The following is an 18746-nucleotide window of genomic DNA, read 5'->3' as shown; positions in this document are numbered from 1 at the left end:
TTGAAGCCACGTCTAAAATTTACCAAAAAAAAAAAAAAATGGAAGCAGCTGTTAGAAAAGCTTGACTTTGCATCCGTATCTACTTCATTTGGATGGTATTTAGTATCCTGTTCTGTGATCTTAACCCCTTGAAACCAGAGCAAACTGGGTTGATTTTATTTTGGGAGGAACAAGACATGCCCCTCAAAAAATTGCCAAGAAATAAATAAAAAAAAAAAAAAAAAAAAAAAGTAGAAATTTTAAAATAAGCCAAAAAACAAAAACAAATCAGAAAACAACCCAAAAAATTGCTATATTATAGAATATTTAATAATATGTATTCTATATTTCCTGTGACATAATTTTAAATGTAAAATATTATCATGATAATTATAGTTTTCTGGAGATTTCTCCCTACTTTTTGGCAGGTTTGTTGTATATTTCCTGTAGAGTTGGTCCCCTGCCCCAAAAAACAGAAATTGAACCAGTTTTCTCCCTCTGGAATGAGAAAGTGCTTCCCATCCTAAAGATGCAGCAACGCCAACCAGAAAGCTCTGAAGGGCGTGTTAAATATTTTGGTCCGGAGCTGTTTCACATCACGGCTGTTAAACAGTGGAGGGGCTGTGTGTGTGATCCCTGATCTACAGCTGGTATTTTGCCTTTGACAGCAAATGGAAAACATCTGCTTCGTTATGTGGCTCGGCCACAGGTGGAACACACTTCAAAGCTTCAACCTAGAGAAAGCAGATCACCAGCAGTTCTCTGCCCTAAGTGAGTCACTGAGGATTTAAGTGTTTTGGCCCACAGTGGTAAGATTTAATCCACTGGTTTAACTCAGGATGACTGAAAAATAAACATAGTCACTCAGGAAATGCCACTGTTTGAGTCAGCTCCGTGCTAAACTTGTTTGAGTTACAGATCGTTATTAAGAGCTGGGGAGACTGAGAATAAACAAAATACAAACTTTATTTTTGACATGCATCCACACAGCAGTCCATCCTCTTCTGTTTCAGTTACTGAAATGTCATTCAGCCTTCACTCTCTGTGCAGTTTGAGTTGGTTTGTAATGGGCGACGATCTGAATCAAGACTGAGGAGTTGATGATCAAGAAGAGCAATCCAGCGAGCCAGATCAACAGGAAGGTGTTGTGGCCTTCAAACTCCAGGAAGTAAGCTGGGCCCAACCAGATACCCTAATAGTGGAGAGAAAATATTAACGTTCCTTCATACAAAAGTGAATTTGAGTGGATTCATTCAAAACACTGCAAAACAAGTTCAGTTATGCCTTGTGTTTTAATGTTGCGAATATAAGAATCTGTAAAGGTAAACAAGAGACTACTGAGAGGAACCAAACAGCAACAGTGATGGAAGGCGTCAATGCACCTGCCACCTAAAATGCACCAAAATGCACCTGAACTCAATGCAAGAAGTGCGCCTGGGCAAGCGCTACTCATATGCGGAGGTGTTTTTTTTGTTAACGTTTTTCATGAAAATGCATTCGTTCTGAGGACATACAATTGTATAAATGAAGCTTGGATTATACTGCATGAGTTGTCTGAGAGTTTGTGAACAAATGTTTTAATACACTTTAGCTGTTGTTAAACATGGACACTTTTTAATTTTCCCCAGTTTTTTTAATCCTCCTTCATTTTTGAGGCATGTGAGAAGTTTTCTTCATAAATCCATACAATTGATCATTTTGCAGGTTAAGTATTGTGCATATATGCATATAGTGCATATTTGATGTCATATTTAACTGTAACCCCAAAATGCAATGAAATGAAATACCTGTCCGGCAAACCAGAGGAGCAACAGTCCCACTCCCTGTTTTAGTGACAGACTCAGGTGAGGGATGACCAGAGGGAGCAGACACAGGTACCAAAGGAAGTACTATGAAAGCATAAAAAGCAAACATTGTTAAAGGCTCTGTAAAGGGCGTGTGCTGCAGCTAGATAATAGTATCATATACATGATACTATATGCTATAATAAAATTCAAGACAAAAGAAATTAACTTCTGATGTTGGGAACCAATTTTAATACCCAAACTAGTTGGCATGGTTCAAATGAAAATCTCTTTTTTTCACAAGATGTTACAGGAGTAAGAAATGTCACCATGATACTTTGCAAAAAACATAATAATTATAGGAATTTATCTTTCCATTTTGCCCCCTGGACTTTGACTAATTGGTATGTACAGCTGTGCAACACTAAACTACAAAAATATAGTATTTCTTCTTAGTTGGATTCTATTCAACTAAGCAAGCATCCACTTTCTGTTGAGAGTTAATCTCAAATTACTGAAACAGGGAGAAGAGGAAAAACAGAGGGGTGAAGGACGGGACTAGTATTCTCTTGAGCATAACTTTATCTGAAAAAAACTATAAGAAAATCCATCATCTGATCTGTACTTAGTGGCCTGCTTGTTGTTTATGTACCTGTGAAGTGCAGACTTTGTTGAAAGAGACAAAGATGGCTGTGTGAAGGAAACAGCAAAAGGCCAGGTCAGAGTGAAAGGCCCACGATGCCACCAACAGCAGGATGAGTTGTGGCAGGAATGCCGCCAAGCCGAGCCACTGGCTCCACCTGCTGTCTGCAACAACATAAGACAAAATAATTTGACCCGGCTAAAAATCTGCATCACATCATGTAATTTTACCCTCCTTATTAACACAGAGACGCCACGAAACGCTGTAACTAATTTAATAAACAAGCAAAGTACACATGAGCTTGAACTTCATGCAGATCGTAATTCTGTCTGCGGCAAGTTGCCGCACTAGGAGACTATTAATAGCTGGAGTGGTAAAATACCTGATGTGAGGTAGAGCATGTAGAAGTACGGAGAGAAGTTGTGTCTAATGTCCCGTCTGGTCAGATGGTACAAGTACGTCTCATGAAGGAACTCCCATCCATACCTGAAAATACAGGAGAGGAAGCACCTGATTTCAGCTTTACCATTTTAAAGTATCATCTATTTTATTTTAAAGAGTATTTCTTCATCTAAGGGACGATGTGAAAGGTATAATGTTAAACCATGTCAAATACTTAAGACATTTCAAGCAACTGAGTCCATGTTTTTCCTTTTATTTTTAATCCCTTTAGCACCGAAAACCTTTGGACGGTGTGTTTGTGTGTGATTTCTTTGTTCTTCTCACATGTAATAGAAGAGCGCTGTAAGAAGACAGAAAACTCCTCCGGCCACACTTGCAAAGAGGAACAGGTTCCGGTTGAGGAAGCTTCCAATAAACCCAGCGATCCTCCTCCATGGCTTTCTGTCCTCCTCTGATTTGGTCTCTGGCGTGCGCAGGCTCAGTGCGATGGGCAGAGCATATGTTACAGGGTAGATCTTCATATGGACTGACAGACCATAGAGTATGGCTGCCCACGTCAGATGCCGGGCTGGATGGAAAAATTAAAAAGTAGCACAGCAGATATGTATCAGAATTAGCTTGCAAAATTAGCAGCATTTATATAATTCTACAGAGCTAAAATGTCTTTCTAAAGCTTCAACACCACAAACACACACACCACACACACACACACACCCTTACCTTCCATGCAAAGTAATGTCCCTAGCACCAGGGCTGCCAGGATTGACTCAGCGTTCCCTCTGCTGGATACTCCCATGGGCAGCGGGTTGAGGAGCCACAAGGAACAAACACGACGTGCAGCCTAAACACAAATCCCCCGAAACACAATTTAATCTGAACCGTGCGTTTCCAAGAAGTCTCCAAACTGTCGTTTTACAGCGCAAAATAAATGAGGTATTTGCAACAACAGCCAGCAATTATAAATAAACAATCCTAATAATCAATTTCTGATTAACAAAGAAACGGACAATCAGACAACATACCTCAGAGCCCAGACCTCGCAGGCGGAGGATTCTGTAGATGAGTAGTCCAGACAGCATATCACACACAATGAAGAGGATCTTGCCAAATACCATGCTGAGATAGATGTTAGGGGTGAGCAGCCAGGCGAGGAGAGGGGTGTAGCGGTACGTTGATCTGTTGTACGGGGTCTCCCCCTGTGGAAATGTTTCCCTCATTGAAATGATGTGGTACAGCACATAAAGTACACTTAAAGTATAAATACTCATTCTGCAGAATGCCCCCAATCATTTTCATATTGTTATTAGGTTTCGGTAGCCTACTAAAATATTAAATGTGACTGGCTATTCTGGCCATTAGATACATTTTTTAAAACTTGACCTTATAAAATACAAACAGATATTGACAATGACATTTGACTTTTTAAAAAAATCTGATCTGATGTGTTGTTTGAATGTTTTAAAATTTTAAGGGTAAAAGTAAAAATGACATCATTAGCATTAGTTATCATTAGCATTATATGGCAAGTATTAGTATTTGAAAAGTGTACTTATAGAAGAGAAATTTACTTGTAGGCTCCTTGAATAAATGCACTTATATACATTGCACCATTGTTAATAGAAATTGATACATTTTAACCATTTTTTCAATTGTAGTCAATAATTTTTTAATGATAGCAGTTGTACAGTATTTTGTTTTTACTTAATATAAATTACTAACAACAACTAACATTTCAACATAAAAATGTTGAAATGTATAAATGTTCTGGAGATGGAAAATTGTTATAAGGTGCAAAGGTGCATTTAAAAAAAAGCCTAAAAAATAAAAATAAATAAATATATATATATATAAAAAAAAAAAAAAAAAATAAAAAAAAAAAAGGAAATGCCCCCCCCGGATTCCCTTCAGAAGTCTGGGCTCAGCCCACAATGTCCTCAAATCCTGGAAACGCCCCTGGCAGACATATCACAGCTTTATTTTGCTGCGTTTCTCCTCTTACAGAAGTTATGAGGCTGCTATTACCTCTGTTATGAATCTCGCAGCATCTGTGAACACATGGTAGTCGATGTCAGTGTACTTCACCACCATAGTCCTGTCCTGGTAGTCTCCATAGGCGACCAAAGCGAGTCTTATAGCGAGTGAAGCCGTAAAAAGGACGCGTCTCTCTGTGAGCTTTGTTATGAGTCTCTCCATCATAAACCACACAGGGAAACCAGATTAGCACGCAGCACTGGGAGCTAAGCTAGCTAGCGTTAGCTTGTAGTCTTTACGCTGTAATATGTTAACCAAAGTGTCCGCTTCTCTCATTTTAACCTGCGGTTAAAGAGATTTGTGGAAAAATTGTCCGCATATTTTAGTAATAAGAGATTCGTTTTTGAAAATTTACCACCAGGAAGTTATCCGGAAGTGCCTTTCCTAACACTTTCTTCTTTGTGGACTTCTTCAACTCAGAGCACCACCATAGAGATGCAATAGCACCACCTACTGTGCTTGAAGACAACACGTAAACTGACATATTTCTCCCAAATTACTAAAAGCTCTGTTATGCATCATATTTTGTCTGATTATTTGCAATGCATTGAAACTGTGTGCTCAGACCAAGCATGTATGTATACCTCTTCCCGAGTTTCTTCATGAAAAATGTTGGCATGCTGATTCTTCTCTGATCAGATGAGAAACTTGCAGGTGAATTTAATCACCATTTTATTATTATTTTTTAAAATTTAAAATATTATAAGACATTAAATGTTTGAGTAGTGTAAGGGACGGTTCCTTATTTATGTGAGTGGAGGCGATGGTGCAAAATGTGGAGCACTTCAAATAATGTTTTTGGGCAATGAAATTTAAATGTTCATATTTTTGATTTATTTTAAATATCCTCACAACCCAAAATGGGTCTGAGAGACACCTTTTCTTTCGCATTCCAATAAATAAAGTTAAGTCCCTACCAGCCCCAGTCTTCGGAGTTCAAATTGTGTTCTCTTCCTCACGTAGAATTGATCAAAGTATTACGCTACTGTTACTTCAGGGTTAAACATTAATAGTTATGTGTTTAAGACTTCTCGTGGACAATCAGTGTAGTATTACCACTTCCACAATGACTGATCAAAATGCAGACTATTTATTAATGGATTAAACAGATGAGTAAAATGTCATTGATGGATTCGAAAAAAAAAGTGACGAACAATACTTTTTAACCACACACTTTTATTCCACATGTAAAAGCATAAGGATAAGGATAAAAATGACATGGACTCAATGCCAGTCCTTTAAGCAAACTCTTGTTCTTTACAGTCTACATTCATTTATGCATGATGGTACAATTACAAATAACAACACTTTATTCTCTTTGGTTAACCGAATATATAAAAAGTTGAAATTGCATGTTCTGTAGATAAAGTGCAGAGAATCTAACTGTTAAATTCATATGGTATAAAAGTTCAGCTCTGCTGGTAGTAGGAAAAAAATAAGCATAATAGAAATGGTGATTAAGGCAAATCCTTTAAAGGGATAAGGGTGTAGTTTACGATAAGATAAACTTAACTTTAATTGTAGAGATTAACTAGGGTTAGGGTGTGAGGGTGCAGCAAATAGGGCCGTACATGTATGACAGATATAAAGTGAACCAGATTCTAAAAATTAGATTAGGTGCAAAAGATAAACAGTGCAAGAACACAAAATTAGGATAAAAACACAGGATCACTCTGGTAATAAAAAGTAAGGCAGACAAAAACAACACCACAGATCTTACTCATCATTCTGGTGTTGAAAGTTAAGGATGTGAACTCAGGGTGTGATAAGCTAAAGGAAACTCCAGAGTTGTAATTCTCAACATTTTTCCAGTAAATGATAAACTGTTGCAATAGCAGATGTATCGTGACACCCCCACTTCCAGTTGAGAAACACCACTCTGCGCTCACTCGGGGGAGCAGTATCGGCCAGCAAAGAGGATGCTCGTGGAGGGGTTATGTCGGATGAAGAAGAGGAAGGGGTGGTCAGCGATGAACCTGTCTGGGATCCTGGCACAGCGCATCATCATGGCAGCAGCAGTGGCAGCAGCTGCCTCGGTCCCCTCCTCGTTGACCTCCACGAAAGCCTTGTGGACGACTTTGGACAGAACCAGGTCGTTGGCGGGAGACATGCCTGTCACAGAAGAAAAAGATTATTTCAATACATATATATATAGTGCTCAATCTCACTAACGAGCCAGTTCAGGGTTAAGGGGCAACAACTACAAAAGAGGGATCCCTCCTCAGCCGCTCTTCCTGAGGTTTCTCCTTTTTTCCCCCTGTTACAGGTTTTTTTGGGGGAGTTTTTCCTTAGGCGATGTGAGGTTTTAAGGACAGAGGGATGTCGTATGCTGTAAAGCCCTCTGAGGGAAACTGTGTTTTATGATAATAGGCTTTATAAATAAAGTTAAATTGAATTTTTGTTTTTTTTAAGAAGCAATACAAACCAATCACTATATGGATCTATGTGGCTCACACTAGCGCATTATTCTTCATTATTCTTATAGTTTATTAAAATGTTCAGCTCTTGTGGAATTTTAAACAGCGAAAATAATGTTTAAGGCTAAAAATAATCTACTACCAGAAAATAATTTAAAAAATTGTTCAGTGATGGAGAAGGTGATTACAGTTTAGGGGGAAAATTTAATTTCAAATTGTAGTGTTCACAACACAAGAAAATGTTGTTGTTTATCGATCTGTGGAACAACTATGGAACATTTTGAATGAGTCCAGACATAAACCAGTTTAAAATAATGTATAAAAATAGATTTTCACATGGTACAGGGATGAAGAGGGAGTGTGACAGTCACCATGTGTTTACAGGGGTTACTGTTTATTTATTTGGTTTATTATTATTAATCTTTTCCTAGTTTATCTTCCTCTTTTTTCTGTAAATAATAATGAAAAATCATAAATATTTGACTTTGAGTATGTGGGTGTATGTGTATATTTCAACAATTATAGAATGGGTTTAAATGAATAAGGAAGCTGGTTAATTAATATTCAATGACTTGAAACAGGTAAGATTTTTACTTCTTCTCACTCCCTTTCCAATATGTGAACCAAGTCGTCATGTGTTTGACTTACTTTTCATTGTCCGTAAATATGACTTTTTGGGCTGTCTGCTTTCGTATAATGATTTCTCTATTTTCCTTTTTTTTTTTTTTTTTTTACATGTTTGAAATAAATTAATCAAATCAAAATGAAAAGGTGCGTGTTCTTACAGTGATTATAAATATAGGATTCAATTCTTACCAGAGAAATCACTCCTTGACATATCGAAGGCATCCACCATGCCCATGCTGATCAGGACATCCTTCATGTCGTAGCTCTCCTCCATCTTGAACCGAGGCAGCCCCACCTCGACCTCAGTGTTATCCATCATGTCTGCGCGAGTCCACTCCGCAAAGGTCTCATAGGTCAGCTGCTTCTCCAGCTGGGCGTGGACGCAAAAAAAACCCCCACAGTTATCAGTTGTGTGGATTTCCATACATATGCAAGTGCAAGTGTGTGTGTGTGTGTGTGTGTGTGTGTGTGTCATACCTTCTCCAGACCTGTGGAGCTGTCCTCAATCTCCTTGGGTAAAAAGATGAGCATGCTGAGCTCCTTTCCTTTGTAAGGCATCTCTAGGATCTGTCCAACAGAAGGTTTCAAACATTACTGGAAAAAGAAATACTGGCCTGTAAACCGCTGGGTTAAAACTTTGTCAGACAGTTAGTTTGGTGAAATCAGTTCTCTCTGAATTGTTCACATTCCATCTCTTTAAAGGTCCAGTGTGTAAGATTTAGGAGCATGTATCTGCAGAATGGTTTATAATATCCATCAGTGTATAATCACCTGAAAATAAGAATACTTTGTTTTCTTTGCCCTAGAATGAGCTGTTTATTGTGCTCACAATATTGTCTTTACAGTAGCCCAGAATGGACAAATCAAACACTGGCTGTAGATAGGGCTGTTTTTACGTAGTTCACCTACACTGTAAAATCTGCCAAGTCGATCTTACTTAAATAATATTGGAGACCAATTGCTTTAAGAAAAGGAAAGTTAAGTTCACTCAAAATTTTGTTGCATTTACTTCACTTTGTGAAGTTGTTGCAACTTAAAAATGACATGCCAAATTACCTTGTTCTTTCAAAGTGTTTGCAAAGTAAATCAAGTTCACTGACATACAGTAATAATTTACTGTATAATTTAAATAATTTGCTACATTACCTGACAGCTGGCTTCTGGGATGAAGGTCAAAGGGAACTTGGATTTTTGGTACATCATCCTCACTGGCTTGGTGTCATTCTGAAAACAGCAGACAGAAAAACACGCAGTGACATCACTGTTGGGTGCTGTGTTGGGGTCAGAGTTGCAAAACAGTCTCAAACCGAATTCTTCTGTACTTATAAATGCTGATTTGAGCACATAAATGCTTTTAAATGGAGAATTATGGCAAAATGCACTGAGTGCTCAGGTAGTGCACTCATAACAGTCAAAAAGTGACAATCAAAAGTGAGTGTGAACAGTGGACACAATGGTGGCCATGTGGTCCATGTAGTCAGGAGGAGACTGCCACAGTGAACACCTGAGTACTGTGCAGTTATACATTAGTGCAGTTTTTCACTATTGTCAGATAGAAGCAGTCATTTTTAATGGGTTAATTCTGTCAAATTTATTTTTTGAACTTGAATTTCAGACCAAAAATGCAAATTTGGTGTGCAATGGCCTTGACTCTCCTATATACAGTATTAAAGCTGCATTAAGATACAGTATATTGTGGATATTAGAGTGAATTGAAATTACTTCATTGATATAAAAGGATTGCTGGTCAAAATTGCTGGTGAAAAATATACTTTCGTTACTTTCATCCATTAAGCTCCAGCATTTGTCCACCAGTACAATGCTAAATCACGTTTAGTTTTTTTAATTTGGTAAACAATTTGTCACTTTAGAAAGCAATATCTGATCAGATAGGCTGTACTACAGCATAGGTGTTTCTGTGGACTCAAACTCTGTGCTTACTTAAGCAAAAAAACATTTTCTTCCAAACACCATGTGGTCTTCATAAAGCCATTCCTTTCTCTTTTTTATGTCTTTTTTTTTTAACGAGTGAGGTAATCATGATTTCCCTTTTGACTGAAGTGTTGCAACCTGTGATTAACACTCAGATGTATAAAAAAAGCAGATAGGAAACGCAATACAGAAATTTCCAATAAATGACCTTTTATTGAGTAATCAGATTGCACTCTCTCTGACCCTGATTTCCAACATTTCATTTTGATGTTGAACTCTATTCATTCACCCTTTCTCCCTACTTTCAATGAAGAAGCCAGAATGAGCGTATATGGCCTAAATGATAAATGTTACCGTGCAAGACAGTTTTAAAAAAACAATATTTACTGACTTTAGCTGACTTTTGTTGATTAGTGCTAATCAACTGAGTGTCTTGTTCGAGCCGTGTTACCTTGTTGAGTTTAAACTGAGCATCACGTGTGACGTTCTCCCTAAACTGTTTGTTCCAGTGACCTTTGAAGTAGATGGCGTTGACCAGAACCAGCCGGGTCATGTTATCCACCACACCCTGGGCCAGCAGGTCCTTAATTTTATCTGGTAAAAAAAAAAAAAAACAATTGACACATATGTGAAGCAATGTCACATAACCTAAAGCATGTGTCAGATACCATTTTTCAGTGTCTGTTGTGTTTATGTTGGTGTGTTTGATCGACCTTGTGTCTTCTCTTGCACCCAGTTGTTGATTTTGACCCTGGCGGCCTCTGAGCTGGTAATGAAGTCCACAGACTCCAGCTCTGCGTCATAGTGCTTCTTGGTTTTTCCCAAGAAATCCTGCAACCATCGATAACAAATTTACAAAATCTGATCACCCAAATACAATAATCCCTTTGCTTAACTTTAGTTAGTGGAATGAAAAAGTCAGAAAAGTATTCTCACAGTGACACCTCATTTTTCATTCCTTCTCACACAACTTATGTGTGCCTCTCATTCACTGCACCCTAACAAAATACAAACAAAACCGCGCCTATTCACTAAGATGCATACACACGCATGCTGAAACACACACCTCAACAAACTGGTAGGACTGCTCCCCGTACAGCCTGTTGGCAACGCTGAGTACATATGGAGCGTCAGCCTTGTTGATTGCTCTCAGCAGATCTGCAAAGCCAACATGGACATCATCCTGACAGTCCTTGGTTTTAAGGCACTGTGGACAAAGTAGATAAGTGTTACAGAGATGCAGTGAAAGACCAGTCTATCATAGACAGTGTGTGAGAGTGGTCATCTCGCCTCTCAAGTGATGAGAAAAAAAAGCAAGGTTGCCTTGTGTTGTTTGACTATGGGGCTTCGTGTTTTGTATTGACTGAGTACGCAGTAGCTTACTGCATGTATTTGGTTGTAAAGCTCTCTCTTGTAAATCCATTCCTCATTTAAAAAAAAAAAAAAAACTCAAAATGGTCAGCTGAGTAAAAATTTGCATATGCAAATGAAATCCGTAAAATAGATTGATTCATAATGACATATTGGTAAAAAAAAAGGAATTTCTCACTTAATGGGTGAGTTAGTGTTTAGATATTTGAAATGGTTTTCAGTAATTTATACTTTACATACCATAAACAGCATATTATATCTGAGAAAACCCAAATCATTGGCATGTCAATGTCAAATGCACACTGTCCCGACACAAACTAAGAAATATGGCAAAAGGCAAAATAAAATACATAAAAATCTGATATGGAAAAAGTATAGGGAGCACTCAAACACCTTTAAAGGATAACTTAATATTTTTCAACCCTTGGCCCTTTTTTCCCATGTTTTTGTGTTTATGTGTCTTACGGGAACAACAATTTATTAACTTGGTCCAGCTGCAAAACAGAGTGCAATGTAACCATCGATGCATTTTTGCACCTTCAATTAACTAAAAGTGGTTGTTCTTGCCACAGGCAGGCTGAGATTAATATTCTTAGTGTCCGTACACAGATAGACCTTTTTGTTGAAGAGTGTTATCATTTTTGTTTAACCAGAAACAGCCAAGAAATCTCTACTGAAATAAATTCAAATGAGCAGTATTTTAATACTTGTAATGCACATTTCATTCAAAGTCGTCTGAAACAAAATAAAACTCACAAACACTATCCTGGTTCGTGTTTTCTCTGTTCAAACAATTACAGACTCCAGTTTGATTGCATTAAACCCTTAATTCACCCAGTCAGATGTGAAAATATGCTGCCTCTATACACGCTAAAATCACAGTTTATTTAGATGGAGTCTGGTGTTTTTTGTGATAGCAATTTCAGTTTGTATTTCTGTAGGGATCCTTTCCATAATGTTGTCAAACACTTCTGATCATGTCACTTTTAGTGGACAGGAGTTATTACATTGCCACTTAGACACAAAACATTGAAAATAGGGCTCAGATTGAAAAATACCCAAATTATCCTCAAACGCCGCCTTTAAAGAACCCATAGAAAAATGTCCGTCCAGAAACACTGGACACACATATTCCCACCACCATGTCGTCATTTACATGCTTGTCTTCAAAAACACATCCTTTTTTTTATTATTGAGCTGAGTTCAGGATGCTGTGTTTTGGCTGGTGTGCGTCCAAATCAGCAAGACATAAACTGTCATTTCCCTAGAACGTCATGATGACTAAATAAGTTGATATAAAGAGTGTTATCAGAGTAATACACTGAAATTCAGCATATAAACAAAAGGAAACAGCTTGATCTGTGTGTGCTGTTTTTTTTAAAAATGCATTTTGCTGTTATAATTTGAAATTTGTAAGCGAGCTCTAAGTCTAATCACGCTGTGGTTCCCAGCAGCTGCTTCTGAGAGATAAAAGCACACCAAGAAGAAAGCATAAATAGAAAAGCTACATTCCTGTGTATTATATCATACTGGGGTTTCAAGCTGTCGGACACACACACACACACACACTAAACCTTCAGTAAACAGCATACAACTCAGGCCGCTCCCTGACATTTCTGTTTCTTCTTTCCGAATTCACTAAAAGACAACAGCAATTTTAAGATCAGCAAGCACAGCAGAGAACGTGAGATTCTGTTTGGAACGACTGCCTCTTTGTCTCCAAGGATCCCTTCACCAGATGACACCAGCGTTAGTAAAATGCCCCTCAGTTAGTTCATCATTCCTCTACTGTTGACTTTGTTACCACCTTCAGGAGATATTCTGGCAGATGGGACTGGACCTGCTGCTGCTGCATCATTTGCATCTGCTGTGCTCTTGCATGCTGCGGCCTCTCTGCCTCAGTGAAGCGGAGGACCTAAAGGTGCAATCGGCAGTGTTCACTGTTAAATCAGACACCGTACGTCTCCGGTCGAGTACAGGAATATCATCCCAGCAGTAATGTGCCCTGTCGAGTCTTATTCCGCAGGCCTTGTAGCCTTAGAATGGGAAGATGGATCAGAAATGACGTCAAGTCTCATAGCTGATCACAAGATAATAAAAAAAATATTTTTCGTTCCACTATGCAACTTTATAAACCCCTCTCCAGCACAAACAAATGGGAAGATGATGATTGTAGTTACACATTATATTGAAATCCTTGTGTTCTTGTTCTAAACATGATTTATGTTATTTTCCTTTTTTATAAAGCTGCTATAAATGAAGTTTTCACATTATACTGAAAAACATATTTTAGAAAGCCCAAAGACCATCTTTAAACATGTGAATGCTCGTAACTTTTGCTGAGTTATATTGACTTTAAGTGGTAGCAGAATAAATGCAAACTTTGCAAACTGACCTAAACATTGACCGCTCAAATGCAAAAAAAAGGTCGAATGAATATCTATTAAATAACAACAGTTTAAAATCAGTTCAAATCAACGCATTTGGAACATGACAGTTGATGACGGAGTAAGGACCCACCTGTCTGGACCAATTTAACAGAAACATCTTGGTTGTGAAGCTGAAATGATTTTTCTAGAATTATTTATAATGTTTCTAATGGCATTTGCAAAAAAAAATCTGTAACTGCATTGCATATGTCTCACCATAAATGTTTTTTTAGTGCACAGTTCAGCTGTGTGACACAGTGCACAAAGTCAAATAGCGCATGTTCAGTTTATTTTGTCATCATCATTTCCTGTTTTATTTTGTAGTACCTTGTCTCTGTCTTCTAGATCCTGCTCCTTGTGTCTCACCTGCGTCTTGTTAACCCTCCTTTGTCTGTGTATATAACCTGTGTGTGTGTTCTCCTTCATGTTACCAGGTCATTTTGTGGCCTTGTCCTTGTAGTCGTTGTCTAGTAAATCTCCTCGTGTATGTCCTTAGCCTGCGTTTTTGATCTTTGTCTCAAGCCTGCTCCTTGTTTGCCTGAACTTATTGATTACGTGTGTTCTGACTTGGGCTGTTATAAAACCTCTACTGCCTATTTGTATCTGCCACTGTGTGAGCTGTGCATTTTCAGGTCCACCATTCTGCACTCCACCAGTTGCGTTACTGGTTACTATTACTACCAAAACATTCTCACATTACAGCTAAAAAGTCCACTAAAATCTGTTTCTGAATCGTGATTCATGTTTGATCAGTGTGCCTGGTTTGACCGCAGTTCATGCTCACTGATTGACATGACTGACAGCTGCGTTAGCAACTCCTCTGCGCTGTGATTGTTTTTTTTTTCAGCTGTGCTGGATTCTTGTCGTTAGAAGCAGGAGGAGGATTTTTCTCACTCATCTGACTCATGTTCCACTGATTTGATAAAGCAACAGTTGCAAAAGTGCAATTAAAGTGTCAGCATGGGAGGAATTTTTACCTTGTAAAACTTTTCTGTTTATTCTTTTTTTATTTAAATTTTCACAAAACTTCATGAAAAGAAGTTTAGAAGAAATACTGAAAAATATTTTCATTTTTAATTTAAATGCATATGGGTTCCAAATACCGATTATTGGTCTCATTAACTACAAATAATCAGTATCGGCCCTGAAAAACCTATATCAGTTGACCCCTAGCCAGTGTGCAGTATGCTTGTTTTCACACTGGATCTAATCATAATAGTTAGCAAGAGGATAAATTACAAGTTTGTGCAAATTTGTGTGATGTTATTACTGACCTACTCATTCCTTATTCCCCTCAACAGACGGCAAAATGTTGCCTAATGAACAAGTAATCACTTCACACAACTGGACTTTCTGGAAACTGGCTGCCAGAAATTTCAAGCAGCCACTTGTTACTGTCAACTTTGCTCCCTTTCATGCATGTGCATTCACACACCCACTCTCTGTCACTCACCAAGTCTCACAATGCACACACAGTTTTATCACTGCATCTTATGACACACACGCACACACACAGAGAGCACCCCACCTCCCCTGCTTTGCGTCTTGGTGCAGCTCAGGTGTGATGTAATCACTTACTGCTGTAATATTCATCAGTCACAGTGCATTCTGCCTCTCCCACTCATGCTTTCACCAGCCCAGACTTATCTGGGTGAGGCTTTGCTTTAGAAATCCTTCAGAGAAATATTGCAAAATGTTCTAGTTTTATGTCATGTGAATTTTCAACTGAACTTATGACCTCTACTAAATATCTCACTGTATTGCTCATTGCCTAGGTCCTTTTGTTGTTTCTTCTGGTGTACAGGTCACCACTGTGAGAGTGGTTTTATCTTCCTAAAGATTAAAAGGACAAATCAGTTATTATTCTATGAAACATTATATATCATTGCATGATTAGTTCCATGTCCCGAAATTGCAGAACAGAGATAAATTAAACAATACGTGACAATGCTTTTCATTCTTTTTTCCAGTCATTCTACACTTGCTGCATCTACACTGTACCAGGTAGCACAGTGAGAGCTGTGATTGTAATGTTTATATTAGTCAATACTATTTATAGTATAAGCTGGAATACTTGAGTTTAATTACTGCAATTATTCTTCCAGCTGGCAGAAATCCAAGTTTGAGTACTGCATTTTATGACACAAAGGAAGCAACATAAAGGGAACTGATAAGGTGTACAGACTACTTTACCTGTATCTTTATTGCCTTTACACTTCCATATTATGTTTCACGTTTCTATAGTAACACAACAGAGAGCCACCCCTCATAAAACCCAGAGTCTGAACAGAACAGATCTTTGTCGTCTCTTCTTGCTGATGCTGAAAGAAAAAACTGGTGATTCATGCTGCAAACAAGCTTACATGCCTTCAACTCTGCCCTGTATTCGTATCAGATTTATCCAACTTTCTTCAGTGTTGCTTGGAATTGCCTCAGAGAGTTGCTGGGTTAATATTACAGTAATATAAGAAGACACAGTTTGTGGTGTTAGTGCATTTTACAGTGTGAAATTAGCATCATTTAGTCAACAAATTCACAAAGCAATGGTTAGAACAATGTCCAACAACCTGCAATGGCATTATCGTCAATCTGTTACTTTTCACAAAGACATTTGTGTGTGTGCGTGTGTGTGTGTGTGTGTGTGTGTGTGTGTGTGTGTACTGTACCTCTGACATCTGTGCAGCTGTGTTGCCCCGAGCCCCCATAATCACCATAGCGAGGGCTGAGGAGATGCTGAAGGGGGAGAAGAAGATATTCTTGGTGTTGTCGTCATCACTCAGCTTTTTGAGCAAAGCCAGGGAGAAGCTGGTGTTGGCTTTAGATAGAGGGGTTGCTGATGCCATTGTGTCTGCAAAGTAAGGAGGACAGAGCATTAGCCATTACCTAACAAACTTAAATGAATGATTTCATGTCTATCGTTATCTCTTTCTCTCATTTGGCCAAAATTCACAACAAAAAGTTAATTTACAATGACACTGATATTCTCTGTACATGAATGTGTGATAGATGATATATTAAGACAACTTGTGAACCAATCAGACTCAGTCCTTAGCTCTGTAAACGTTGAATAGAAAAAAACATTCTGTAACATTTTGAGCTACATCAAATTAATTTATAACTTCCAAAAAAGACAAAAGGTAGCTCTGAAGTAGGGTTTTTGTATCAGATTGTATTCTCAATATCTTTTTAACACCTCTTTTTCACAGAAATATTAATTTTTGCAGACCTCATGGAATACATTTCTTTATATAAATGCAATAAATCCACTGTAAACCAAAGCTTATTCAAGTTTTGACTGTATTTTTTGGTAGGGTTTCCAACTGGAAAACGTTCACTGAAATTAATGACTTTTCATCAAATTTTGTTCAGGATTCTTTTCTTAGTTTCTGGTCTGTTAACCTTGATAAATATGGGGGAATTATCTGGCAAGTCTGATTAAAACACTCAGGATTTTATTCTGTCGCCCAAAGAGTTAGTTAACCCTTTGAAACTTAGAGTGACATCACTTTTTTTGTTCTGCTCTCAGACACCTTTGACAAATGTTTGAACCTGTTAACCATGAGAAATTGGTGTGATTTTTAAACATGGGACAAAGCCAGTGAGTAACTTAGTAAGAAATGATCCACAAATTGTCAGATATAAGTAGATTTAGAAAATCATTTTTGAAAAGCACTAGGGAAAATGTCTCAGAAAAAAATCTCTATTTTTAATGATCATACCTACAGATTTAAAATGACATCACAAAATTATTATGATTTTTTAAAAACATTTTCTCAAGTAATTTCCTTAGATTTTTGGCTTTCTTTCTTTAATATAATTTCCAAGTAATTTTCTTGTAGCTGTTTTTTTCCCCTCTCACCTATATTTTGTTAAATTTTGCTTCACTTTGAATCTTTTGATTTTGAAAGTAATCAGGCCATTGTGGTAAGGTTTCAAAAGCCTAATCAAAGTTGCTGAAATGGTTTCTGGCACAAGATAGCACAACAAAACTAACGTACTTCTTATGCTTCGTTATATAGATATAGCCAATTACGTTGTAATTACAATTACATACGCCAACATCCACACGCCTACACTTTGATCATAATGACAGACAATGAAACAGCTTCAACGACTTTTAAAAAGGAACTTTTCACCTGGGACACAAAGCTAGCTGTCCCTGTTAACCTGTCAGGTAAAACTGGTGTAACACTCACGTGTATATATCCTGAGTTAGCTCCCTGCTGCTTCACCAACTGTCTACAAGCTAAACAACCTTATTAAATCCCACCGTCACACACTGAATGAGGCTCATATTCCACTTACTTACTTTTCTGGTGATCTCTGAGTGATCAGGAGTCTTCCGGACACAGGAAAAAGGCTTCTGTTGGAGGCATCAGTTTACAAACTGGCACGCCCAGCTGTTAAACTCAGTTTCCGGATATCTTACACGTCACTGTACGGAAGCCGAACGGGTAAAACCATTTTTACGCTACACTCAGTTCACGTGTGGCTATAAAATTTGGATAGTTATGAAAGAAAGAGACGAGGAAAACTGTTGTCAATTTTATATTGTGTGCACGAAGCTAAATTCACGAAAACACCACCAATCTTTGAAGTTTCTGTAATGATATTTGTTTTACTGCAAATCCCAAAAATGTATAAACTCTAAATATGCAAATGAACTTCTCAGCTGTGTAGAAATGTGTAGAAATAAACTATGTTCTACTCAGAAATATATATTTTCTAAATTCATTTTAGTTTTTCAGTTTCTTTTATTTTGTCTAATGAATCTTTTTTAAAATTTCTTTAAAAGAAAAAAGGATTCATATATTTTGTTAATATGGTTGATATGTCTTATTGTTTTAAATGCTGAATTTTCAATAAAGTAAAAAAAAAGCACTTTTATTCTAAGGTTTTGTTCTAAGGTTAGTGCACACAAGTGAGAATAATAAGATACACAGAGTTTGGTTTTTTGGCTTGAAACAAAACAGTTTTAACGTTAAGTTTTTAAATACATTGTTTTCCCATTCATTCTCTCTCACAGCAGCCTGATTGCACATCATCGCAAGTTTTGAGTTGTGTGGGCGAAGCTTACCCAAACTAGCTACTGATGTCTTTCGAAAGTGCTTACTTCAATGCAATTATTGAT

At 37.6% G+C, this 18746-nt stretch overlaps 2 protein-coding genes across 5 annotated transcripts; both read right to left on the bottom strand.

Annotated features, from left to right (window-relative positions):
• Positions 1 to 927: 927 nt before the first annotated feature.
• pigm (phosphatidylinositol glycan anchor biosynthesis, class M) lies at positions 928 to 5252 on the bottom strand. Its single transcript, XM_042510234.2, has 8 exons — positions 4831 to 5252; positions 3831 to 4004; positions 3529 to 3649; positions 3133 to 3376; positions 2789 to 2892; positions 2416 to 2570; positions 1767 to 1868; positions 928 to 1171 (listed from the first exon to the last, which is right to left on the bottom strand). Exons 1-8 carry the CDS (start codon positions 5002 to 5004, stop codon positions 1004 to 1006), a joined length of 1242 nt encoding a protein of 413 aa, XP_042366168.2. The 5' UTR covers positions 5005 to 5252; the 3' UTR covers positions 928 to 1003.
• Positions 5253 to 5995: 743 nt separating this feature from the next.
• Positions 5996 to 18082, bottom strand: LOC121960501 (leukocyte elastase inhibitor). 4 transcript variants are annotated; one of them, XM_042510229.2, is made up of 10 exons: positions 17925 to 18082; positions 16282 to 16463; positions 12994 to 13101; positions 10882 to 11022; positions 10529 to 10646; positions 10267 to 10409; positions 9030 to 9107; positions 8361 to 8450; positions 8073 to 8253; positions 5996 to 6951 (listed from the first exon to the last, which is right to left on the bottom strand). In XM_042510229.2, the coding sequence occupies exons 2-10, from the start codon at positions 16456 to 16458 to the stop codon at positions 6725 to 6727; spliced, it is 1263 nt and encodes a 420-aa protein (XP_042366163.2). In that variant the 5' UTR covers positions 16459 to 16463; positions 17925 to 18082; the 3' UTR covers positions 5996 to 6724. The 4 variants fall into 4 exon arrangements, with proteins under 4 accessions (XP_042366163.2, XP_042366165.2, XP_042366164.2 ...); XM_042510231.2 differs by having other exon boundaries at positions 17921 to 18055; XM_042510230.2 differs by having other exon boundaries at positions 17812 to 17964.
• Positions 18083 to 18746: the final 664 nt, after the last annotated feature.

The sequence above is a fragment of the Plectropomus leopardus genome, chromosome 21 (assembly GCF_026936395.1).
Source record: "Plectropomus leopardus strain MGB_pleo_1.0 chromosome 21, ASM2693639v1, whole genome shotgun sequence".
Lineage (NCBI taxonomy): Eukaryota > Metazoa > Chordata > Actinopteri > Perciformes > Serranidae > Plectropomus > Plectropomus leopardus.
The sequence above is the reverse complement of the archived record's forward strand: the minus strand, read 5'-3'. Positions and strand labels throughout refer to the sequence as shown.

Excerpts from the sequence above, each read along its gene's own strand:
- LOC121960501 (XM_042510229.2), bottom strand. The coding sequence starts at position 16,458 with ATGGCATCAGCAACCCCTCTATCTAAAGCCAACACCAGCTTCTCCCTG. Across the intron at positions 10,410-10,528 it reads GGTGCAAGAGAAGACACAAG|ATAAAATTAAGGACCTGCTG; the intron begins GTCGATCAAACA and ends TTTTTTTACCAG. Across the intron at positions 6,952-8,072 it reads GTCAAGGAGTGATTTCTCTG|GCATGTCTCCCGCCAACGAC; the intron begins GTAAGAATTGAA and ends CTTCTGTGACAG.
- pigm (XM_042510234.2), bottom strand. The coding sequence starts at position 5,004 with ATGATGGAGAGACTCATAACAAAGCTCACAGAGAGACGCGTCCTTTTT. Across the intron at positions 3,650-3,830 it reads TGCGAGGTCTGGGCTCTGAG|GCTGCACGTCGTGTTTGTTC; the intron begins GTATGTTGTCTG and ends ATTTGTGTTTAG. Across the intron at positions 3,377-3,528 it reads GACATTACTTTGCATGGAAG|CCCGGCATCTGACGTGGGCA; the intron begins GTAAGGGTGTGT and ends TTTTCCATCCAG.